General features: G+C 56.4%; 1 protein-coding gene across 12 annotated transcripts in view; it reads right to left on the bottom strand.

Moving 5' to 3' along the window:
• Positions 1-2,635: 2,635 nt before the first annotated feature.
• Positions 2,636-22,931, bottom strand: part of FXYD6 (FXYD domain containing ion transport regulator 6) — a 31,881-nt gene continuing 11,585 nt past the window's right edge. For 2 of the 12 annotated variants that reach the window (XM_089313123.1, XM_070078780.2), the window contains exons 2-8: positions 7,713-7,808; positions 7,135-7,173; positions 6,958-7,032; positions 6,432-6,468; positions 5,706-5,755; positions 5,242-5,295; positions 2,636-3,811 (exon numbers count right to left, since the gene is read on the bottom strand). In XM_089313123.1, the coding sequence (XP_089169249.1) occupies positions 5,264-5,295; positions 5,706-5,755; positions 6,432-6,468; positions 6,958-7,032; positions 7,135-7,173; positions 7,713-7,773 (294 nt within the window). In that variant the 5' untranslated portion in view covers positions 7,774-7,808 and the 3' untranslated portion in view covers positions 2,636-3,811; positions 5,242-5,263. The remainder of the gene's footprint in view (positions 3,812-5,241; positions 5,296-5,705; positions 5,756-6,431; positions 6,469-6,957; positions 7,033-7,134; positions 7,174-7,712; positions 7,809-22,931) is intronic. The other 10 variants (XM_089313130.1, XM_070078785.2, XM_089313124.1 and 7 more) reach the window with 7 other exon arrangements.

Genomic DNA, 22,931 nt, shown 5'->3' on the forward strand with positions numbered 1-22,931 from the left:
GCCCTGCTCCCCAACACGAGACAGGGCACACGTGGCAGCCCCGCCACCAGTGACAGTCCCAGCGCACACGCCTTCCAGTGCTTTCCGGCCCTTCTACCCCTTTGACCCCACGAGGTAACGGGGAAGAGATGGACAAATGGCCCTTCTCCACTTGGGGAGACTGAGGCTTAGGTGGCAGGAAGCCCAGCCCACCCTAGGGAAACACAGAGAAGCTGGGGTCTGCCCATGCTCCCACAGCTAGAGAGACCGTGGGACTCAGGAGGTGCCCTGCACCTCCTGCCTGGCTCAGGGCAGGAACCCACTCTTCTGGTTGTGCAGGGGGGCCTCGCCGCCTGCCCCTCCCACCCCAAGTCCTCCGGACATCCGATCACAGCATCACCTGCCCTGGCAGGTGCCCTACTATTGTGCAACCTGCCACGGGGCTGAGGCTGGCCCCACAGAATCAACAAGCAGTTGGCCTGAGCTGGCTAATTCTGCCCCCCGCAGCTTAGCTGTGACAGCCATGAATCACACTAATGGCGAGAGGGGGCCAGTCCTCCTCTCTGTGGCCTGGAGACAGGTATTTCCAAAGCTCCTCCCCCAGCTCAGGCCGACACACCTGCCCTTGGTGAGGCAGAGCAGCCAGGGACAAGGAGCTGGCGGAGCTGGCGAGCTCTCTTACCCCGCCTCTGCCCAGCCACCCCGCCGGCCTGCGGTCCTGGGGCGGGCAGAGGAGGGGACCGGTGACCTTGGCGTGGCTCCAGCCTGGCATCCCCCTAGCTGCTTGTGCTCTGCCTCTCTCTTCCAAGAACAACCGGCCAAGCTCTAACCTATAACCTGCGAAACCCCAGAGGGAGCCGGGCCACGGTGCCCAGGACCCAGAAGGCAGAATGCCTTCTTGCAGCAGCCTTTGCAGACCCAGGACCTGCAGGAACAGGGGGTGTCGCTGGGAGGCGAAAGGGGCAGGACACGGGAGGTTGCAGAGACCAGGGCATTCCCTCGGGGACACGGCAGCTTTCCCTCTCAGCCAGATCACCAGTAGGAACAAGGGTCCATGCCTGGCGGCTGGGGGAGCAGACACGGCCACGCCCTCCCGGGGTTAGCACAGTGTCTTGTGCTCACACAGTGAGTGCTTCATAGACATCGCTGCTCTAATTCCTTTTGTTGCTGCTGCTATTCCCTATTTTGACCTCCATGTGTCCTGTTCCCAGGCCACTCACCTCCCACCGGAGCCTGCCTGGAGCATGTGGCGTGGGTCAGTGCCCTGCAGGGACAGCCGTGCTCTGGGTAGGACCGCCCAGGTCATGGGACCACTCCTCCCTGCCTGTGAACACCAGCACTCCGGAAGGAGGAAGCTGGGCCCCCTCCAGCTTTATCTACCCGTCTATTTGAAACTCAGAGGAACAGAGACAGTGAGAGAGATCTTCCATCTGCCAGTTCACTCCCCCAAAGGCCCCAGTGACTGGGGCTGGGCCAGGCAGAAGTCAGGAGCCAGGAGCTCCATCCAGGTCTCCCATGTGGGTGGCAGGCACCCAAGTACATGGGCTATAACCTTCTCTGTCCCAGGCACATTAACAGGGAGATGCATTTGGAAGCATAACAGCCGGGACTTGAACTGAATCCACTGCACCACAATGCGGCCTAACAGTACTTTTTCAGAAACTCAACTGAAATGTCTTGTGTGTGTGTGTCTGTGTGTGGGGTGGGGTGCTGTGTCAGGCATAGGCCACCTGTGTCCCACATCAGAGTACCCGGGTTCCATCCCTGGCCCTGGCCCCAGCTTCCTGCTAATGCAGACCCTGGGAGGCAGCACTGAATGGTTCCAGGGACTGGGTCCCTGCCAACTGTGTGGGAAGCCTGGGTTGAGGGTCTCTGGAGAGTAAACTGGTCAACAGGAGCTCTCCCCCACTGCCTTTCCTCTCTCTGACCTTCTGCCTCTCAAGCAAGTAAAGTTGACACTTAAATTTTAAAATTTTAGCACCGTCCTTGGGAAGATGTCCTAGGTAACCCCAGAGCCCCGCTTTCCAGTGCCACAAAGGCCGATTTGCACAGGGACGTGATCCGGCCGCGCCCTACAGTGTGGATCCAGGCACAGAGCACCGACTGTGCAGACAGCCAGGGACCAAGTGCTACCAGAATACAGGGGACTCACTGCACCTAAGGCCAGGAAGGCTTCCCAGAGGAGGGGGCACCTGACTGGTAAGGGCTTTGAGCATAACCCAAGCGACCACCCACATCCATCTTTCACAAGGCCTTTGGTTGCAGCCCCAGACCTGAGCAGAAATAAAAGTCAGAAGCTTTAACCAGGCCACTGACCCTCGCAGAAGCCACAGTGACTTCCTTTCTCTGAGGTGCAGAGCGCACCAGCGCTGTGATGGGATGGAGCCCCGCCACTGTGGGGACCCAGGCTGGGGTGTGGGGGGTGAGGGCCAGTAGGGCAGCGGGAGGAGGGCAGAGAAGGGACAGGGAGAGAAGTGGGCGGGGTGGGGGTGGGAGAGTCTGCCAAAGCAGCGGAGATGAACACGCACCTGCCCGGCTACCTCCTTGGACCTCACTTCCTCCCCTGGCCAAGGACGGCCACGGTTTGGCCCTTTAAGCTCACAGGCCTTCCTGATGGTTAAGTTCTTGTACAGAAAGCAAAGCGCCCCAGAGCCGCTAGGAAACAAGTGATATTTTATTCCTGTTTCTGATGTTATCGCGAGGAGAGAGCACAAGACAGAGGGGCAGCCCTGGGCGCGGCGGCATGGTGTGGGGGCTCCACGAGGGCACCGGGATCCGCTCTGCATTTCCATTCCTGGGACCTGCACCATGCAGCTGAGCCCTCTGCAGCAGGGCTGCACGGAGCCCAGGGTCTCCCTCAGCCCTCACCGCTCCGGCTATGGCCGGGCAGAGAAGAGATGCAGTCAGAGTAGCCAAACCCACCGCCCACCCCGGCACCTCCCCACCCGCTGCTGCCCACCCCAGCAGCGTCCTCAACAGGGCAGGAGACCCTCAGCATCTCCTGCTGGAGACCCAACATCAGGGACGAGCCGGGCTGCAGGTGGAGGTCTGGGAAGCAGGACGCAGGGGGCCCCAGAGCCCATGGGGTTATTGCTAAGACATGCAGGGGGGCAGGCTGGAAGCCCTGGGCCTGGCATCCTTGGGTGCTCCTGGTGGAAGCCCCCCAGAGGAAGATGGCCGTGTGAGGCTGCCTGAAGGCTGCACCAGGCTCTCGGGCTGCTCGCTCTGAATCTGCGATGGCTGAGTGACCTTCAGACCAGACCTGGCATGTGTGAGCCTGTGCGTGTGGGGGGGGGGGCGGGGGCGGGACAGGAGCCAGGTACTTGTGAAAGGAGCAGAGAACCATGAAGGGTGACGGTGAGGGTGAGGCCAAGCCTTCCCGGCTCCCACAACAGCTGGGGTCTCTGGCCCAGGCTCCGACTCTGACTTTGCCCCCCACCCCCCAATCAAGACAAGGGCTGGTCTCTGGTGGGGGAAGACCGGGAAGAGTGGGAGGTGCTGGGGGGGCAGTAGGAGCAGGGAGGAGCCGGCAGTGCCAGAGCCCAGCTCCTGCCCAGGGGAGCGAGTCCACAGTTCACTAACACGGTGTCACCCACAAACAAGTAGCCACGAGACCACAGGCAGCAAACACACATGGACACATGGACACGTCACGGGAGGGGGCCGGGACCGCGGGCGGAGGCTGCATCATTAGGGAGACGTTAGAGGGGACCGGGGAGCAGGGCACACACAAGTTCTCGGCTTCTCCAGGGGAAAAGGTCTGCTACCGGAGTGGCTGCTTCTCTCGAGTGTCAACGTCGCAGTCCGGGCAGCTGCCTGCAGGTTCCGGAGGCTGGGGAGGGAGCGAGGGAACTTCCGTCACAGCCCAGCTGCGGCTCCCGCGGGAGCTCCTGATCTGTTCCCCTCCCCGCCCTGAGCGAGGCCTTTCAAAGCCCCAGGTCCCCGGCTAAGCACGAAGGACACGCCTGGGCTGCAGAGAAGCGAGGCAGGGGCCCGAGACAGCAGGGGCCTCAGGGGAAGGGGGCTCCCAGGCCGGCCGGGGCCCGGCAGCCGTGAACCCAAGACACACTCAGCAAGTGCCCCCAGTGCTGACACATGGGAGAAATAAAACTCAAGGAGGAGCCCGCTCATTTGGAGGCTGCCTGCCTGGAGCCTTTCCATGCCATTGCCATGGAGGCACGGCCTGGCTGGCCAGGGGAGCGGCAGTGCACAGGACACCACACTACCCAGCAGGACGTCCACCTCCTAGACGGGGACCAGTGGCCCTCTCCAGCCGGGGCCACCACTACCTTGCAGAGCCCCACCCAGAAGATGGACGTCCTGAGCCCACCTGCGGGCTGTTCAGGGGGACGCAGAGGCACTAGGGAATGGGTCCAGGTGCCACTCAAGCACACTGGGCCCTTAGGATCCCAGGAGAACCTGTGTGTCAGGCACCAGATCCCCAGGCAGCAGGGTGGTGGAGGCTGGGGGCTCTCATACCTCACTTGTAGAGGAAGGAGAGGCCAAAGTGAGCTGATGGAAGCCCGATGCTCTGGCATGGCCCAGGGGGTCCCCATGTGGGACAGGCAGGACAGGGGCCATTGTGGAAATGGCACCCACCGACAGCCAGCCAGGGACCTGAGCTCCAAGCCGGGCCTGTCACATCCGGTCTGTGTAGCTATGCCCACTGGCCTCAGTTTCTGCAGCCACAGAATGGGCCCAACCCCAGCTGTCCTACTCTGCTGCTTCTGGCAGGCTGGCGAGGGCCTGGGAGGGGCTGCACTCTGGACACCGGGATGCAGGGACCTGTGGTGACTTCTGTGTCCCCTGAGCACACACTGGAAACTGATCCTAAAGACAGGACCCTGCAATCTTAGCGACTGGTAGCACCAGGATAGGAGGGGGCGCTACTTCTCTTGGAGCTAGTTCTGCACAGGGTTGGAAATTTTACACATTTTTTTTAAGTGGCTCTCCAGAAATGGTCTTTGTGACTCATGATGATGTCATCGAGGCTACTTTGACACCAGTGGCACTGTGCAAACCCCAACTCCTCGCCAGGCCGTGCCCACGTGGAGGCTGGGACGAGGCCTGCGGGGCTGACCCTCGGGCGCGGTTGGAGGCCCCATTTCTGATGCCCACGGTGTGCAGGCAGGATGCTCGCTGTCCCTTTCGACTCCTGAAGGCACCGCAGACCAGGTGGACTAGAAGAGCTGTGTCCGCTGCAGCAGCCAGCCCCGTTCCCTGCGCCGGCCTCCCCCGCCCAGACCCCCGTGAGCGGCTCACCTCCCCGCCGGAGGGCTGCACCTCAGTTCTCTGCCTTCTGGGGCTCTGTCGCTGCTGAGAAAACCAGAAGGGGCTGCAGTGAGTGGGGACCCCGCCCCTGTGGCCATCCCGCCCGTGCCTGCCTCCGGACAGTCTGAAGGGGACACGCAAGGTCCTTGCCCTGTGGCTGCTGCTCCCAGGAGCTCGGGCATGCTCCCTGAACCCCTGGGTTGGAAAACGAGGGCCCCACGGCCTCCCTCCCAGGGCTATAAGCAGCATGGTGGTGGTGGTGGTGGTGGTGGTGGTGGTGGCAGTGGCAGCGAGAGGCACTGTACAAGCCCCAGGCAGCCCCCACCTGGCACGGCAAGGCCTGGCTGGCTATAGTTCAAGGGCGGCCCCAGCTGGTGCCGGGTAGTTCCCTGGCCTCCCGCGGGGCCCCTGCAGCCCCCTCTCTTCCACCTGGGAGGGGGGTCGGGGACAGTTACCATTGGCGGTGATGAGGTTCTCCACCTGGGCTTCCTCGTCCCCGGGGGCCCTGTGGGAGGAAGACACACAGCCCCGTCACAGGTCTCCAGGGAGAACTCACAGCTGCCCCCTGCTGGCCAGGGCCGCGTGGGATGGGTCTCCTGCAGCGGCTCTGAGCAGTCCACGTGCTCTGTACCACAGGTGCCCGGGACACACAGAGCAGTCGGGACAGGAAATTTGCAGGTGCCCTGTGTGTCAGCCCCAGAGACACTGGGGACGGCCACGTGGGGCCTGGGGGTGTCCTGATGCAGGCCCTGGGCTTCAGGGGTCCAGGGGCACCCCTGGTTTCTGTTCCGGATTAGTGGAGTGCGACCCCTGTGTGGGGGTGGAGAGGGAGGCCGAGAGTCCCCTCAGTTAAAAGGGCTTCAGAAGAGGGGACAAGTAGGGACAGCATCTCAGGTCCTGCATGGAGGGGCCCCGGAGAGGCCACGGGGTCTCCTTCTCTTCCCAGCAGGTCCAACTGTCTGGAGGGCTCCGGCCAAGGCTCTGCACGTTCTTGCCATCAGGAGAGGGAGGGATGTGCTAACTTCACGTTTCAACCTCTCCTCTTCCCCCAAGGTCCCCTGACGAGCCTCCAACTTCCACTATGCACACAGGGCCTTTGTGAGACAAGGGTCCCTGGCACACCCCTCTGGGGCCACGCACGAGCCCCTCCCCGCCCACGTCCACCGTCACAGCATCCTCACCGGGGCTTCTGAGCGAAACTGCACTTGCACCTGCGACCTGAAAGGCAAGCAAAGCGTCCCAGGTTAGGCTCGTGGCGTGAGTCCCAGCTCATGCTGCTGGCTCAGCCCTGGCCAGGCTACCCTGAGCCCGTACAGGTGGAAGCGCCCCCTGGATCTGGGGGGTGGGGTGCATTGCACGCACACCTGTGTGCAGCAGCCCTGCCAGGAGGGGTGGGGCCTTCTGAGCCCAAGGCAGCACACTCAACAGCTGGGACAGCGGCAACACCGGCAGGAGCTCCGTGCAGACCAGGCTCACATCAAGGAACACAGCATCTGTCTCCTGCCTCCTGTGACGGCCAGCCCCAGCACCGGGAGAGCCTCTCTGCCCCTCCCCCTCTGCGGGGGCTCCCCTCCCGCATCCCTGCCTCCCTGCTTTGCTGAGCACTGACTACGCGCCCAGCACTGCACTGGGCGCAGGGAAGACAGCCAGGCTCGTGTGCAGCATCCACGCATGGCAGCCCCGGGGGACAGAGGGACACACACTTACTTAGGATAAGCAGGATCCCCACAGAGAAAAGGACGACGGCAAACACCAATCCCCCGATCCTCAGGGTCTGGTAGTCTGCGGAGGGAACGGAGGTGAGAGACGGAGTGGGGCCAGGACCGGGCAGGCCCTGTGACACAGCCGCCCTCTCCCAGCACCCAGGGTGGTGTCACTGCTCACCATAATGGAAAGGGTCCTTCTCCTTCTCCTGCTCAGCTGCTGCGAACACAGAGAGACGCTGTCAGGAGGCAGCCGGCGCCTGTCCTGGTTCCCAAGGGTCTGACCAGGGCTCACACATCTCGGGCCCCACAGGGGTTCCCCTGCAGGGCAGGGAGGGGCAGACCTGCCGGTAAGTGAGGCTCAGCCAGGGGGCCAGGGCCTGGAGGGCTCAGAGGCCAGTGAAGTCCTTGCTCCTTTTCATTCTAACATCGCCCCCTGGAGGCAGGCACTGCTCTCCTCTGGTGACAGATGGGGAAACTGACCAAGGAAGGCGTCATGGCAACAAACAGCACACTGGATAGGAAGGGCGTAGAAACCAACATGCAGCTCTGACCCCCAGAGCTCAAAGCCAGAAGTGCAGGGGGTGGAGAGCGCGATGGCAGACCCTGCGGGCCCGGCTGTGGGGAGACGGGCAATGGGATTCGGCCGTGACCTGCCGTCTCCTTCCAGGACTTTCTCTGCCAACTAACGGGAGGGGACCCGACCAGACAGGAAGAACCTACGCCTCCAAGTCTGGGGGCGCGGTGGGGGGCACTTACCACTGGCCAGGACCAAGCGGGGGGCCAGCAGGCTACACAGGAAGATCAGGACCACCTCCATGGCGTCTGCAGACAGAGGGAGGATCACAGGAGTCCCTGGGGAGGAGAGCCCCACCGCGGCCATCAGTCTGCCCTGCCCAGTGGTTCCTCCCTGAGCACTCACTACAGGCGCGAGGCCAAGCAACCTGAGTGGAGAGCTGACCTTTATCAGCTGCCTGCAGAGAGCTCTGTATTAATCCGTTAGCGCACTCAGCAGGCTCAGTGATTACCGTGTGTCACAGGCCAAGAGGCCCGTGGACTCCCGCCACAGCAGGTGCAGGGCCCGGATCCTCAGCCCACTCCCAACCAGGCCACATGGCCTCTGGGCTGGAGTGGTAAAAGGACTTTGGGGAAATCTCATCTGAGTTCCTTCCCCCAGTCCACCCTTCTTGGGCATCTCTAGTATTCTGATGGGGGCTTCCTGGCCTGATTCCCATAGCCAGCACCACCCCACCCCACCCATCAGAAATTCTCGTGGGAATCAGATTAAACGGGGCAGGTAAGCCAGCAGCCCGAGGGCCAGCCTGCTGGGTGGGTGGGCAGGCTGCTGACTGGACGCCCCACGGGAACCCTGAGATGCTGCACCTGCCCTGGGTGGCTCCTCACCCACACTCCCCCCAGAAGGAGGTCTTCCCTGGACACAGGCAATGTGCATGTCCGTGTCACGTCCTCCTGCCCCAGAACATGCTGAACTCCTGCTCAGGAGCTCACGGAGTCCTGGTCTCTGGGGTGTGGCTCCAGGATGGACAGAGGCAGAGAGCAGGGCCAGCTAGTTCCACCCAGGGATAAATTTCAGTATATCCCCCATACCTCCTGCTGGGCTTAAAGAGGTAAAGAGCCAGAGAAGGCAAAGGAACCTGAATCAAAAAAGCCCAGGGCGTGCGCTCCTTTCCACGGGAGTGAGACCGGGGGTGGCCGGGACCTCCGACCCCTTGTCTCACACAGGCACCTCCTGTGCCTATCCCGGAGCAAGCAAACCCAGCTGCACTTCAGCTCTCGGCCACCAGGGGTCAGAGCAACCGCATCCAGGGCCTCGATTCAAAGTCTTCATTAAAAGACAGAAATGCCCTTCTAAGCTGTCTCATTTCATATTCATACTTCTTCCAAAGATTCATTACATGTTGTGTGTAAAACGGTACACGTGGAGGCCAGCGCTGTGACGTAGCAGGTAAAGCCGCCACCCACAGTGTCAGCATCTCCTGTGGGCACCGGTTCTGTCCTGGCTCCTCCACTTCCCATCCATCCAGCTCCCTGCTAATGCACCTGGGAAAACAGCAGAGGATGGCTCGAGTGCTTGGGCCCCTGCACTCACGTGGGAGACCAGAAGAAGCTCCTGGCTCCTGGCTCCTGGCTCTGGATTGGCCCAGCTCTAGCTGTTGCGGTCATTTGGGGAGTGAACCAGCAGACAGAAGACCTCTCTCTCTCTGCCTCTCCTCTCTCTCTGTAACTCTGCCTTTCAAATAAGTAAATAAGTAATCCAAAAAGAAGACGAAGAGCATCAGGTCTGTCTACAGAACAACTTGGGGATAACTGGCATATTTCTGATCTTGAGTCTCCTATAAATAATAAATCTTTTCATTGGTTTACGTCGTTTTCATTGTTGTCTAATAATGCTTTATATGTGCTTTGACAGAGGTCTCACGTCTTCAGTTAGATTCATTCCTGGATACCTTCTACATTTTATTGCTAATTAAAATGTTACCTTGTTTTGCAGGTATAGAGAAAAATGGTTGATTTTTGTATATTGATCTTGAATCCAATAATCATGTTAAACTCTCACTGTTTTGACTACTGCTCCCACAGCTGTCTGGGTTTTCTCCTGAGACACGCCATCTGTACACGAGGCAGTACTGTTTCTTCTTTATCCTGTTGTTACCTGAGTGCATTGGCCGGAATCCCAGGGAAGGGCAGAAACGATGATGATGGGGACACACACTCACACAAGCACACTCACGCACGCACACACCATCTCATCGCTGGTTTTAAATGGAGTTCTTTTAATGTTTTGAAAGTTCCACTCTACCAGGCTTTCCAAGGTGTTTCTGTTTTATGTTACTTATGAATGAGTTAACTCTTCTCCTTTAATCTATCAATGAAGTCAATTCCTCGTATAGAATGTTACCCCCTCCTAGCATTTCCCAGGTCAACAACAAGGTAGTATCTTTTCAGTGACAGATGGATTTGGTTTGCTGGTATTCTGTTTCGGGTTTTTGCATCTATGTGCACCTGTGCGACTGGGCTGCAATTTCAGTCTCACTGCAGTGGCCCTGCCTGGTCTGGTGTGGCAGTGCTGGCCTCGCAGAACCAGCCTCTGTGCTCTTGGCATTCCCTAGGAGAGTCTGCAGCTCGGAACCACCTGTGCTTGAATGTTTGCTAAAACCGACCTGCAGAGCCACCTGCGCTTGTAGGGAGACTTCAGATCTCCTGTTCAATTCATTACTGGTTGTGGCACTCTTTAGGTATCTATGTGAAGCTTTTCATGAATTCTAATTTGTTTAGGTGTATCTGTTGATTTGAAAAGGCAGAGTGACAGAGAGAAACAGAAAGAGAGAGAGAGAGAGAGAGAGAGAGAGAGAGAGAGAGGAGAGAGCTTCCATCTTCCGGCTCACTCCCCAAATGCCTGCAGCAGGAAGAACTCCGCAGCCAGGAGCTCCGTCTGGGTGGCAGGAACCTAAGGACTCCCAGCCATTACCCGCTGCCTCCCGGGTGCACAGTAGCAGGAGACACAGGGCTTGTGCTCCGGCACTCCATGGGTTAGGGCATTCTGAGGGGCACCTTCACGGCCGCTCCACAAGGCGCACCTGCGCTACCTTTATTATAAAAAGATTTTTGTTTTCAGATGCAATGCCACAGCGTGGTTTCTAGCATTTTCTTGCTGTCTGGTTTCTGCTGGGTCTGTCGCTATCCCCATTTGCTTCCCTCATGTGACTGACGGCTCCCTTCCTCCCGGCTCAGTCTCACCGGAGCCTTCGCAGTCTTTTCAAAGCATCTCTTGGTTCTGTTGATGCTGACTGGAAGTTCTCCCAATTCTGCCCTTGCCCCCTGCCCGGGTTCCTGCTGTGGTCTGCAGTGTCTGCCTGCCCATGCTGGGAACCCAGCCCGCCGGCACTCAGCTGTGTGTCTTCTCTCACATAAGCACCCGAGACTATTATAAAACTCCTGGTTTTTTTTTTTTTAAAGATTTATTGTTTTTTTGTTTGTTTGTTTGTTTGTTTTGTTTTTTGAAAGAGTTAGAGAGAGCGGTAGAGCCAGAGAGAGAGGTCTTCCATCTGCTGGTTCACTCCCCAGATGGCCACAACAGCCAGAGCTGAGCTGATCTAAAGCCCGGAACCAGGAGCTTCCTCTGGCTCTCCCATGCGGGTGCAGGGGTCCAAGGACTTGGGCCATCTTCTGCTGCTTTCCCGGGCCATAGCAGAGAGCTGGATCGGAAGTGAAGCAGCCGGGACTCGAACCGGTGCCCGTGTGGGATGCCGGCACTGCAGGTGGCAGCCTTACCTGCTACTCCACATGAAACCCCTACTGAGGGCCACTTTCCCTCCGCCATAGCCTCTGTAAAACGCGGCTTCCTGGCCCTTCAGTTCTCAGCACATTGAACTTCCGTTCCATTTCTCACCTGATTTTTAGGCTGCTTTTCTTACCAACTTCTAACTCAAGTGCACTATACTCAGAGAGCACAATGTGTGGCCTACAGACGCCTGGAAATGTTCTGCTCCAGGACTTACTACCTGGTCAGGTATTTCAAAAACCGATTTCATGCATGTTCAGGACTCCTTCATTTTGGGGAAGAAGCTCTTATATGCCCATTACATTGACTGTATTTTAGCATTCTTACTTTTTTTTTTCATTTTTTGATTAACCAATTACAAATTGTTACGTGGTTTAAAATTTATCACAATGAGAAGTTTTTAGCTTTATTCCTGTGTTTCTTACTGTAATATAACATAGTTTAAAACTGTTCTACTTGGGGCCAGCGCTGTGGTGTACAGGTAAAGCCGCCGCATGTAGTGCCGGCATCCCATATGGGTGCTGTTTGGAGTCCCAGATACCCCACTTCTGATCCAGCTCTCCGTTACGGCCTGGGAAAGCAGTGAAAAATGGCCCAAGTCCTTGGGTCCCTGCATCCATGTGGGAGACCCAGAAGAAGCTCCTGGTTCCTGGCTCCTGGCTTTGGATCAGCACAGCTTTGGCCACTGTGGCCAACTGGGGAGTGAACCACCAGATGGAAGACCCCCCCCCCCCCCCCCCCCCCCGCCACCGCCTCTCTGTAACTCCGCCTTTCAAATGAATCTTTTTTTAAAAAAATCCTGTTCTATTGTTCTGTGGGTGTGTCAGGTCTCTTAGGACGACACAGGGACTCTTGGTCTTAAATTCCGTTTCACTTCCTACTTTCCTGTGCTCTTTGGTGTGTGATCATTTTATAACTAGCAAAGGGCTGATTTTTCAAACCCTGTTAATTAATTGGCAAATTTACTCCAAATCACTCAGTTAACTATCGCTGGTGATAGATTTGGTTTGGTTTCTGCCCCCCTCCACCACCCAGCTTTTCTTCTGCTCATTTTACTCTTGCTCTTGTTGATTTTTCCCCTTATTCTTTCTCCCTCTTCTGATCTTACAACGGGATGCTTTCCCCCAGAGAGCATTTATTTTGAGCTTTTATGGAGAACGAGAGTGGCAGATACCAACTTGAGAGCACTTCAGCCCATCTCAAGGGCGCTGGGCTTAGCTCGGGGTCTCGGGTTTGGCTTCCCCTCCGACGTGGACTATCTCCAGAACCCACTGCAAGGCCTACTCTGGCTTCACCCTGGTTACTCGTCCCACAGTCCAGTTCGGCCCAGGGGGTATCCAGGTTCGGCTTTTTGGCTTTTTTCAGTGTGTAGGCCATGTGTGCTGTGAGGCGAGGAGCTGTGAGCCATCACTGGGTCGCTCTCCCTTCTTCTCAAAAACCAAGTCTGGAATCAGAGATTTTCTGCTGGAAAATCCCTCCAAGGCAGTCAGAATGTCTTAAATGCATTATTCAAAGTATTAAATCAGGGGCCGACACTGTGGCACAGCAGGTTAAAGCCCTGGCCTGAAGCACCGGCATCCCATATGGGTGCCAGTTCTAGTCCCGGCTGCTCTTCTTCCAATCCAGTTCTCTGCTGTGTCCTGGGAAAGCAGTGGAGATGGCCCAAGTCCTTGGGCCCCTGCACCCACATGGGAGACCTAGAGGAAGCTCCTGGCTTCAGATCAGCACAACTCTGGTGTGGACCAGTGGATGGAAGACCTTTCTCTCTCTCTCTCTCTCTCTCTGTCTTTCAAATAAATACAAATAAATCTTAAAAAAAAAAAAAAAGTATTAAATCACATACATCTTGAGCCCTTGCTGCTTGTAAAATCTTTGTTTCACCCGATATGTGTGTCTGTGTGTGTGTGTCCAGGGTGGGGGTGGGGGTCACACTTTCTGCTACTTTCCAGACCAAGCCCCACCTCCAAATTACACCTACTCCAAGCTCAGCCAGTGGGGAGGCTGGGCTCGGGACCTGGAAGGGGGCGAACTGCACATTATAGGCCTTCAAACCTGAGGGGCCTTCCTGTGAGTACTGGGCCCAAGGTGACAGTGGGCAGAGTGAACAGGGCCAGGCTTCCCACAGTGGCTTCCTGTCCAGCTCTAGCCAGGGGAAGGGTTATCACGCAGAGGAAGCAGGAAAGACACAAGTCGAGGAGTCCACGTGGCACAGTGGCCAGCAGCTGGCATCACTGCTGTACCCACCCCTCAGGCTCCCCACCCCCAGTCACCTCCAGAGCCGCCCAGGTTCAAGTCAATTCCACAAACACCAAATTCCCAGAACAGGCCATGCTACTCTGGGTCTGCAGGGGCTAACCAGGAACCAAGACACAGCCTTGGCTGCCAAGGAGAGGCGGGCAGGGTTTGCTAGCAAATGGGGAGAGAAGCTCCATGTAGCGAGAGCCAGGCAGGGCAGGAGGCACAGCACGGGCCCTGGTATGTTTCTAGGGAGGAGCTGGCATTGTGTGAGGGGTTAGAGAGAAAGAAAAGACAGGGCACTCTGGCAGCGGAGACAGGAACAAAGGCAGTGAGGGGGGAAAACAGAAAGCAGGGATGACAAAGAGTGTTCCGTTCAAGTTCAAGTTGAACCTCAAGGCCCTTCACTCAACAGTGGCTATCTGAATTGGTTTCCCTAGCAGGACTCTGAATGAGGCTGAGCAGGAGAGACAGCATTCGTCCACACAGCAAAGGAGGGGCAGTGAGAGCTACAGCCCGAGTGTTTGCCATTTCTAGCTAAAGACGTCTTCCCAAACAGTGCGTGGGGCAGGCGTCTGGCTGAGGGGCTGCTGTACATCCCACATCCGAGTACCTGGGTTCAACACCCAACTCCAGCTTCCTGCTAATGCGCACCCTGGGAGGCAGCAGGGATGGCTCAAGCGATGCTGGCCCTGCCACTCGCAAGAGCGACCTGGTCTGAGTTCTTGGCTCCCGGCTTCAGCCCAGCCCAGACCTGGCCGTTGAGGACATTTGAGGAGTGAACCAGTAGACGGGAGATCACTATCTGACTCTTAAAAAACTAAGAAATAAAACAGTGAATAAACCATATATGACTAAAGCATGAGGGGTGGGAATTCCGGTAAGGCGGCTGGAACCCATGCTGAGTGCCCAGCTCCGGAGTCAGGACGTGCCTTTGTATTCCAAAAAGAACACTTGGGATCGGCTCACAGTGCACGGAAAGAAGCCTGGTTTCAGGTCTGGAAGTGGCAAACTCTCCACTCCTCCGGGCTACATTGGGGTGTCCCTGGGCCCCCAAACCCACTGTGGAAAATCCCATCGGTGGTACTGCTGGCCCTGCCCTGCCCCAGGGTCAGTGGCTGAGGACATAACACAGACAGGCCTTTGAAGGAACACAGACGCCTTTGTCCACTGCTGCACCAAGAAACTCTATCCGGCGTGCCAGGGCCCCTCCGCTCCCACACATTCTTGTCTCTGGGGAGGAAGCCAGGTGCGTGGGGCCTGCCGGCAGAGGTGGCAAGTCTCATTTCCAGGCATAGCAACGGAGTCAGGGGTGGGGAACCTTTTACTGCCAAGAAACGTTTGGATATTTATCACATTATTCCCAAGCCATAACAAAATGATCAACTTCAGGGGCTGGCGCTGTGGTCCAGCGGGTTAAAGCCTTGGCCTGAAACGCCGGCATCCCATATGGGCGCCGGTTCTGGTCCTGGCTGCTCCTCTTCTGATCCAGCTCTCTGCTGTGGCCTGGGGTAGCACTGGAGGATGGCCCAAGTCTTTGGGCCCCTGCACCCATGTGGAAGACCCAGGAGAAGCACCTAGCTCCTGGCTTCGGATCAGCGCAGCTCCGGCTATTGTGGCCATCTGGGGAGTGAACCAGCAGATGGAAGACCTTTGTCTCTGTCTCTACCTCTCTCTGTAACTCTCTCTTTCAAATAAATAAAACAAATCTTAAAAAAAAATGATCAACTTCAAAATCAGCCTGGGGGCTAGTGCTGTGGCACAGCAGGTAAAGCCACCTGTGACACTGGCATCCCATATGGGCACCAGGTTTGAGACCCGGCTGCTGCACTTCCAATCCAGCTCCCTGCTGATGCACCTGGGAAAGCAACAGAAGATAGCCCAGATGCTTGGGACTTGCCACCCACATGGGAGACCCGGACAGACTTCCAGGCTCCTGGCTTTGGCCTGGCCCAACCCTGGCCATTGCAGACATTTGGGGAGCAAACCAGTGAATGAAAAATATTTCTCTGTCTCTGTGACTCTGTCTTTCAAATAAATAAATATTTCTGAAAAACTATCCTGCTATGGATTTATAGAATTTCAAGTCCCACCTGCGGCAGCCTTGGCAGGGCCTTTGCGGGCCTGATACGACCTGTGGGCCAGACGGTCCCCACCCTGAGTGTTAGATGGAAGAGAGGAGAGGGAAGCTACAGGAGGCAGAGGCTGGAAGTGGTGCAGCTGGGGGAGGGGGCTCAGGGCCATCCCAGGAGGCTTGATGTGCATGCTGGGGGAGAGGGGGCATTTCCTTCTGAGAGGGGCCCCAGACCCCTGCCTGGGGGCCTGAGCACTTGGCTCCCTGATGGGGCAGGTGGGCAGCTGCGGAGCCTCCTCATTCTCCTGCTCACTTGTCCCGTCCACCCCCTGTTCTCATTCATCGCCACGCTGGTAAACAGCTGACATTTCTGGTGGCAGCAGCACTCTCTGCCTGCCAAGTTCGCCCTGATCGCCCTGCCGCGGGCACATCTGCTCGTGCACGTGCAGGCGATGGCAATCAGGGGAGCTGCTTGGGTGACTGTCATCCTGTATTGAGTCCCATCATCCGCTTAATTGCTGGGTGAACGCTGCTGGAAGGAGACGCCGCTGGCTGGTGGTGCCGCAACGCGCCACATCATCTTTGATTCCACACCCGCCACATCATCTTTGATTCCACACAGTGTGAGGTGGAGTGGAAAAACTCAGAATTCACCGCCCTCCAAAATACAGAGGCTCCAGGTTACAGCGAATCCTCCTTATCCCACCCTCCGCCCACCCCACTGCTCCCAGGGTCTCCCTCGGCCCCTGTGCATCCTGCCTGCTGCTCCCTTGCAGCTCAGCCTGAGGCTAACAGGCCCCAAAGTTCACCCGGGCCTCAGTACAAAGATGAGCACCCCACGCCACAAAGAACGTACTGGAAGGGGCACTTTTATGAGTCAAACAGTGTCCAGGCTCCACAGTTCAGGCTCTCTGGTTACCAGAGTCTATAATTATTACATAGGCCAGGGGACATCGTTTGGCCTATGATGTTTCTAAATCTTTGCAACAAAGAAGCTGTGAAAAGATCTGACTGTGCATACAAACAGTATAACCAAGCCACAATGAGGTTTACCAGATGGCGCTGGGGTCACAGCAGGCCAGGCACCGCTAAAATGAAAGGAAGATTCGTATTTTTCATTTGAGAAGAGTGAGGTACAAAGAAGCAACTGAGGGGCCAGCGCTGTGGCTCAGCAGGTAAAGCTGCTGCCTTCAGTGCCAGCGTCCCATATGGGTTCGAGTCCTGGCTGCTCCATTTCCCATCTAGCTCTGTGCTATGGCCTGGGAAAGCAGCAGAAGATGGCCCAAGTCCTTGGGCCCCTGTACCTTCATGGGAAACCCGGAAGAAGCTCCAGGCTCCTGGCTCCATATCGGCCCAGCTCCAGCTGTTGCGGCCATCTGGGGAGTAAACCAGCAGAGGGAAGACTTCTCTCTCTCGCTCTCTTTCTCTCTCTGCCTCTGCTTCTCTGTAACTCTGACTTTTGAATAAATAATAAATACACCTTTATTTTTTAAAAAAAGAGGTAGCTGATCCCCCCCTGCCGGGGGTGGGGCTGGCTCTGAGGACATGCCTCCGCCTCCACTCCTGCCCTCCTCCAGGCCTGCCGGGCAGGAGGGGCGGCCGTGAGGAGCAGAGGGGAAGGCACACTCAGGACCACCTGGCTGACCCAGGCTGCAGGAACATGGGGGCAGGAAGGAGGCTCCTCTGCAGAGAAGCCGACCTCGGGCTGGAGAGTGGAGGCCAACTCTGCCCTCTCTCCCGAGAAAGGCCTCCCGGCTGCACAGACACAGCAGCTCATCCTCCCCCTGCTCTCCTTCCAAATGGTGAGGTTATCTGATGTCAAGATTCCACCTCTGCCAGGAGGGAGGCCTGTCTGTCTGGCTGTCTGTCCCCTAGACTTTATCTCTGGTCTTGCCCCTTATCTCTGGCCTGGCCTCACACCATTCCAACCCCATCAGCTTCCCCAGGAGCCAGAGAGAGAGAAGGTGGGCTTCCTTTGTTGCCACCACACCCCTAAGAAAGAGGCAGAGGAGAAGTGGCCACCTGGGAAGCGAGTGTTGGTTCCAGACCTGGATCCTGCTCTGCCTGCCTCCGCTGATGGAGAGAGAGCAGCCTTAGTGGGCTGGCTGGAGCTGTGAGCCTGCGCTTGGATTGCTCCCACCCCTCGGGGGCCAGCTAGGCCATGGCACTTTGGGGGCCCACTCGCCCAGGCAGCTCCTAGCCCAGCAGACTGTGGTAGTCAGATGCAGCCGCCTGCAGATCAGAGGGGGCCACAGGTAGGGTCCGTGGTCTGCAGACACACGCCTGCGCTGCCCACGGTCTCCAGCTTCAGACGTATTCAGGAGAAGAGGAGACAGCAGAATGCACAGAGCCTGCCAGCCCCTCCCCCCCCCCCGCCCCCGGAGCAGTTACAGCCCCTGGGTGGACAGAGCTGTTTTCGCAGGTAATTGTTTTTTAACAGGTTACAGACTCATGCAGCTAAGCAGTTGAGGGTGGGTGCAGAGCAGACTGGGCCGGCCCATTCCCCTGTCTGCTTTCCAAAGCTATGATAAGGCCAAGTGAGATAAGAGGTGTCAGGTCAACGTTCTTTGTAAACTGTAAAGCACTGGGACAACGCGTAACACTTTCTAGGGTGCTCATGCCGTGCCAAGTGGTGTTCCAAGTAGCTTACTACGATCCCTGTGATCATTCCCATTATACAGATGAGAAAAATGAGGCCAAGAAGGTCACGTCATTTGCCCAAAGTCCCAACACTAGAAAATAGCAGAGCCCAGGTTCAAACCCAAGCAGTGTGGCTCCGGAGTCCGTGCTGGGAAGCGCTCAGCTCTCTCGCCTTGCTGCTGCTCAGAGGCTCTGTGGCCTTGTGCGAGTTACTCAAGCTCTCGGGATGTTTGCTTCTGCAGCTGCCGGGCAAGGATGAGACCATGTACCTCAGGAGCGGTGAGGCTCCAACCAGGCAGCCTCTGTGGGGGACAAGCACTGTCTGCCTGCCACATTCCTCCCTTCTGTAGCCCCTCCCTGCAGGCAGGAGACTTCAGCGCCCCCTGGGGGTCCCGGCAGAGCCAGGGAAGGGAGGGAGGGGTAAGGCACGCAGCCACGCTGGGAAACCTGGGCACAGGAGGCTTCAGGGGGCAGAAGGCACCAGCAGTAGACAGCGAAGAGCTGCCCAGGACAGAGACTCGGGGAGCAGGGACAGGGAGAGGGGTCTTGGTGGGCTTCAGGCCCCGCTGCTCCCAGACCCACAGCACCGGCTCGCCCTGCAGCTTGGCTCTGCGAGCCCTGTGTCTGTCCCCGTGCGTGGGAAAGTGTGCCCGATGCCCGGCCAACCAACCAACGGGCCTGTCGGCATCCGCGGCTGGTCGTCTACCACTCACTCCCCAGCGTTTCCTACATTTGCCTGGACAGTGCTGGCCAGGGAAAGCGCCCAGCTGTCTCCTCTCCCTTTCTCCGTTCCTCGGCACTGCCCTCCAACCATGGAAGGCTCCAGCGTCCCCCCTCTGCCATGGGATGGAGAGGGGGGCCTCAGCCTTGGGCCGAAGATAGGTGGCGTGGGAACAACAGTGACACATCCCCTCCTGAAGACTGAGGGGAGTCCCCCTCCCCCTGGGAAAATCGAGGGGCGCCCACATTCAGAAAACCACAAGGACATGGGAAAGCAGAAGAGGCAAGAGATGGCAGGGGAAGAGACACTGAGCAGGGGAGATGCCCCAAGAGAAGCGGGAGGAGGCGGGCAAGGCGAAGAGGAAGAGGAAGAGGCTGCAAGACGGGGCAGGGGCAGCCCCGGGACAACACAGCGGCCCCAGCAGAAACTGAGCCAGCACGGAGGGCAGGGCGGGGAGTGGCACGGGCAGTGAAGCCAGGAGAGAAGGGACAGTCTGCTGGGCAGAAGGCAGCCCTCACACGAGCCTCCACAGCCCCCTCTCCTGGCGAGACCCCACACACCTGCTGCCTGGGTAGCCTCCACCCCGCCCAGTGCACCCTGGCCCCACGGATGCTCTAAAGGAGATAAAATGCACCAGGGGGGCCGGCGCCGTGGCTCACTAGGCTAATCCTCCGCCTAGCGGCGCCGGCACACCGGGTTCTAGTCCCGGTCGGGGCACCGGATTCTGTCCCGGTTGCCCCTCTTCCAGGCCAGCCCTCTGCTGTGGCCAGGGAGTGCAGTGGAGGATGGCCCAGGTGCTTGGGCCCTGCACCCCATGGGAGACCAGGAAAAGCACCTGGCTCCTGGCTCCTGCCATCGGATCAGTGCGGTGCGCCGGCCGCAGCGCGCCGGCCACGGCGGCCATTGGAGGGTGAACCAACGGCAAAGGAAGACCTTTCTCTCTGTCTCTCTCTCTCACTGTCCACTCTGCCTGTCAAAAAAAAAAAAAAAAAAAAAAAAGCACCAGGGCCACATCTGCAAGGAAAAGTCAACAGACCCTGCTGTCCCTGGAGAAAACATCCATGCCAGCCCCTGAGGCCCTCGGGCACCCCTCTGGCCAGCCTTGCCCGGCCTTCTTCCTCCCCAAAGTTCTCCGAGGAGAAGCCTCCAGTGCGTCCCTCCTGGTGGGCTGGGCCCTGAGCTGCACGGGAAGGGCCAGGGCTCGCTGCAGAGCCAGGGTGCTGTTCCCAAGGCCTGCCACCTCCCAGGGCATCAGGGCAGAGACTCGGGTCCCTCGGGGCACCCTGGCTGCGGGAAGAGAAAGGGGAACCTGTGTTTTGCATGTTCCATATCCCACACTGCTGTCCCCTGCCCGCGTGGGTCGAGAGGGATGACAACGACGGGGATGACGTGAATCACAGCAAACACTGCTGAGACACCTTCTTTACCAAGCTGCTTCACAAGCATTAGCTCCCAGAGACACAACCACACGGGACGCTGGACACCAGCATGCTACAGCCCGGGGAACAAGGGCGGCTCACCATCGCATGTGGGGACAGTCACCAAAAACTATGCTCTTTCCACTCCTCCTTGCTAACTCCCCAACAAGTGGGCCACTGCGCAGGGGCTGGGAAGCAAAAGTGGTGGCCCTGATGTACTTCTGGAACGCGTGGATGGCCCACCATATGACAATCAGTCAATGCCATATACAGGTTTCCAGAATGAAGGGGAGGAAACCGCATCATCATCTCAATAGAGAAAAAGCACCTGAGAACACTCCACATCCTCTCATGACTGCAAAACAACACTCGAAAACCACCTCAACGTAACATACGCTATGCAAATATAAGGTGCCCTCCACAAACGTACTCCAGGGTACAGACCAAAAGCTCTTCTGTTCAAACCAGCAACGAGGCTGGTAGGCTTCCCTTCACGATCTCTGTCTAACGCAATATTGGAAGCTCCTCAGAGCAACTGCACAAGGAAATAAAAAGCACCCAAACTGGAAAGGAAGAAGTAAAATGATCTCTGTTCACACATTATGACCTTGCATGTAGAAAACCCTAAAAATTCTACACCCACCAAAAAAAACCCGTTAGTACCAATAAACAAATTATTCAGCCAAATAGCAGGATACTAAATCAACAACAACAACAAAAAACAATTGTCAGAGCCAGCACTGTGGCATAGCAGGTAAAGCCACCACCTGCAGTGCTGGCATACCATATGGGTGCTGGTTCGAGTCCCGGCTGCTCCACTTCTGATCCAGCTCTCTGCTATGACCTGGGAAGGCAGTGGAAGATGGCCCAAGTCCTTGGGCCCCTGCACCCACGTGGGAGACCCAGAAGAGTATCTTGGCTCCTGGCTTCGGATTGGCACAGCTCCGGTGTTGCGGCCAATTGGGGAGTGAACCAGAGGTGGAAGACCTCTCTCTCTTTGCCTCTCTTTCTCTCTCTGTGTAACTCTGAATTGCAAAGAAATAAATCTTTTTTTAAAAAAAATGAATGGACAAACCGTACAGGAAAATAAGACAACAAATCCATTTTAAAAGCATCAAAAAGAGTAAGATGTTTAAGAATTAACTTAGCCAAAAAGGTAAGTAAGTTGCACAATGAAAACTACAAAATATTTTTCAAAGAAATGAAAGAAGACATAAGTAACTGGAAGACTTACTTCATAGATTGGAGGACTTAATATTGTTAACATGCTAACAGCAAACAAAATGACCTACAGAGTCAATGCAATCCCTATTGAAATCCCAATGAGGTTTTTTTGCAGACACAAAAAACCCACCTAAAATTCCTAGGAATCTCCAAGGACCCACAATAAAATAGCCAGAGTAATCACGGAAAAGTACAAAGTTGGAGGACTCGTGCTGCCTGATGTGCAAACATACTACAAAGCTCTGGTAATCAAAACGTGTGGTGCTGCCATGAAGACAGCCACGTGAGACAGCAGAATACCTGAGAGGATCGGAAAGAAGCTCCCGTGCCACGTGCCACGTGCTGACAAGGGTGTCAGGACCACTCTGTGCAGAATCACGGCCCTTTCCACAACGATGCTGGGGACACCAACTACCCACGTGCAAAAGAAGGAACAGCACACACAGACATCAACTCAAATGGACCCGTGGCCGAAATGTAGGACCTGAAACTATGAAATGTAGAAGAAAATACTGCATGGAAAAACAGACAAATCGGACTTCATGGAAACTGTTAAATATTCATCAAAAATACTACCAACAGAATAAAAGGGAACCCACAGAATGGGAGAAAACAATTGCAAATCATGTATCTTACAAGGGATTAATACCCAGAACATATAGAGACTCACCTAAAACTCAACAATAACAAAAAGCAAACAATTCCATTAAAAAATGAGCAAAGCACTTGAATAGATATTTATCCAAAGAACAAATACAAGTGGCCAACAAGCATATGAACAGACGCCAACATCACTAACCGCTAGGAAAATGCAAACCAGAACTACACTGAGATACCATCTCACACACTAGAATGGCTACAGAAAAACAGAAAAAGAAGTGCTAGGATGCAGAGAAATCATAGGAATACAAAACACAACAGCTGTTGTGGAAAGCAGGGTAGTGGTTCCTTAAAATATGAGAAATGAATTACAGCAGTCCTCCATCCCCATGGATTTGCTTTGCACAACTTCAGTTATCTGCAGTCAGCTGTAGAACAAAAATAATACATGGAAAATCCCAGAAATAAACAACTCTCCCTAAGTTTTCCATTGCACACTGTTCTGAGTAGCATGATGAAACTGCCTGTCATTTAGCCTTATCCTACCTGCAAGGTGCCTTTGTCCAGCGTATCTACCACTATGCACTACCCACCTTGGTAGTCACTTCACAGCCCCCCTGGTTCTCAGATGGACTGTTACAGTATGTATGCAAGGGAAGAAAACACAGTACAGAGAGAACTTAGGAGTGTCTGGAGTTTCAAGCAGCTACTGCAGGTCTGGGGGTGGGGGACACCCTGAACTACATGATCCAGCCATTCCTCC

The sequence above is a fragment of the Oryctolagus cuniculus genome, chromosome 1, assembly GCF_051225735.1.
Source record: "Oryctolagus cuniculus isolate XC-2025 breed Fujian yellow rabbit chromosome 1, ASM5122573v1, whole genome shotgun sequence".
NCBI lineage: Eukaryota > Metazoa > Chordata > Mammalia > Lagomorpha > Leporidae > Oryctolagus > Oryctolagus cuniculus.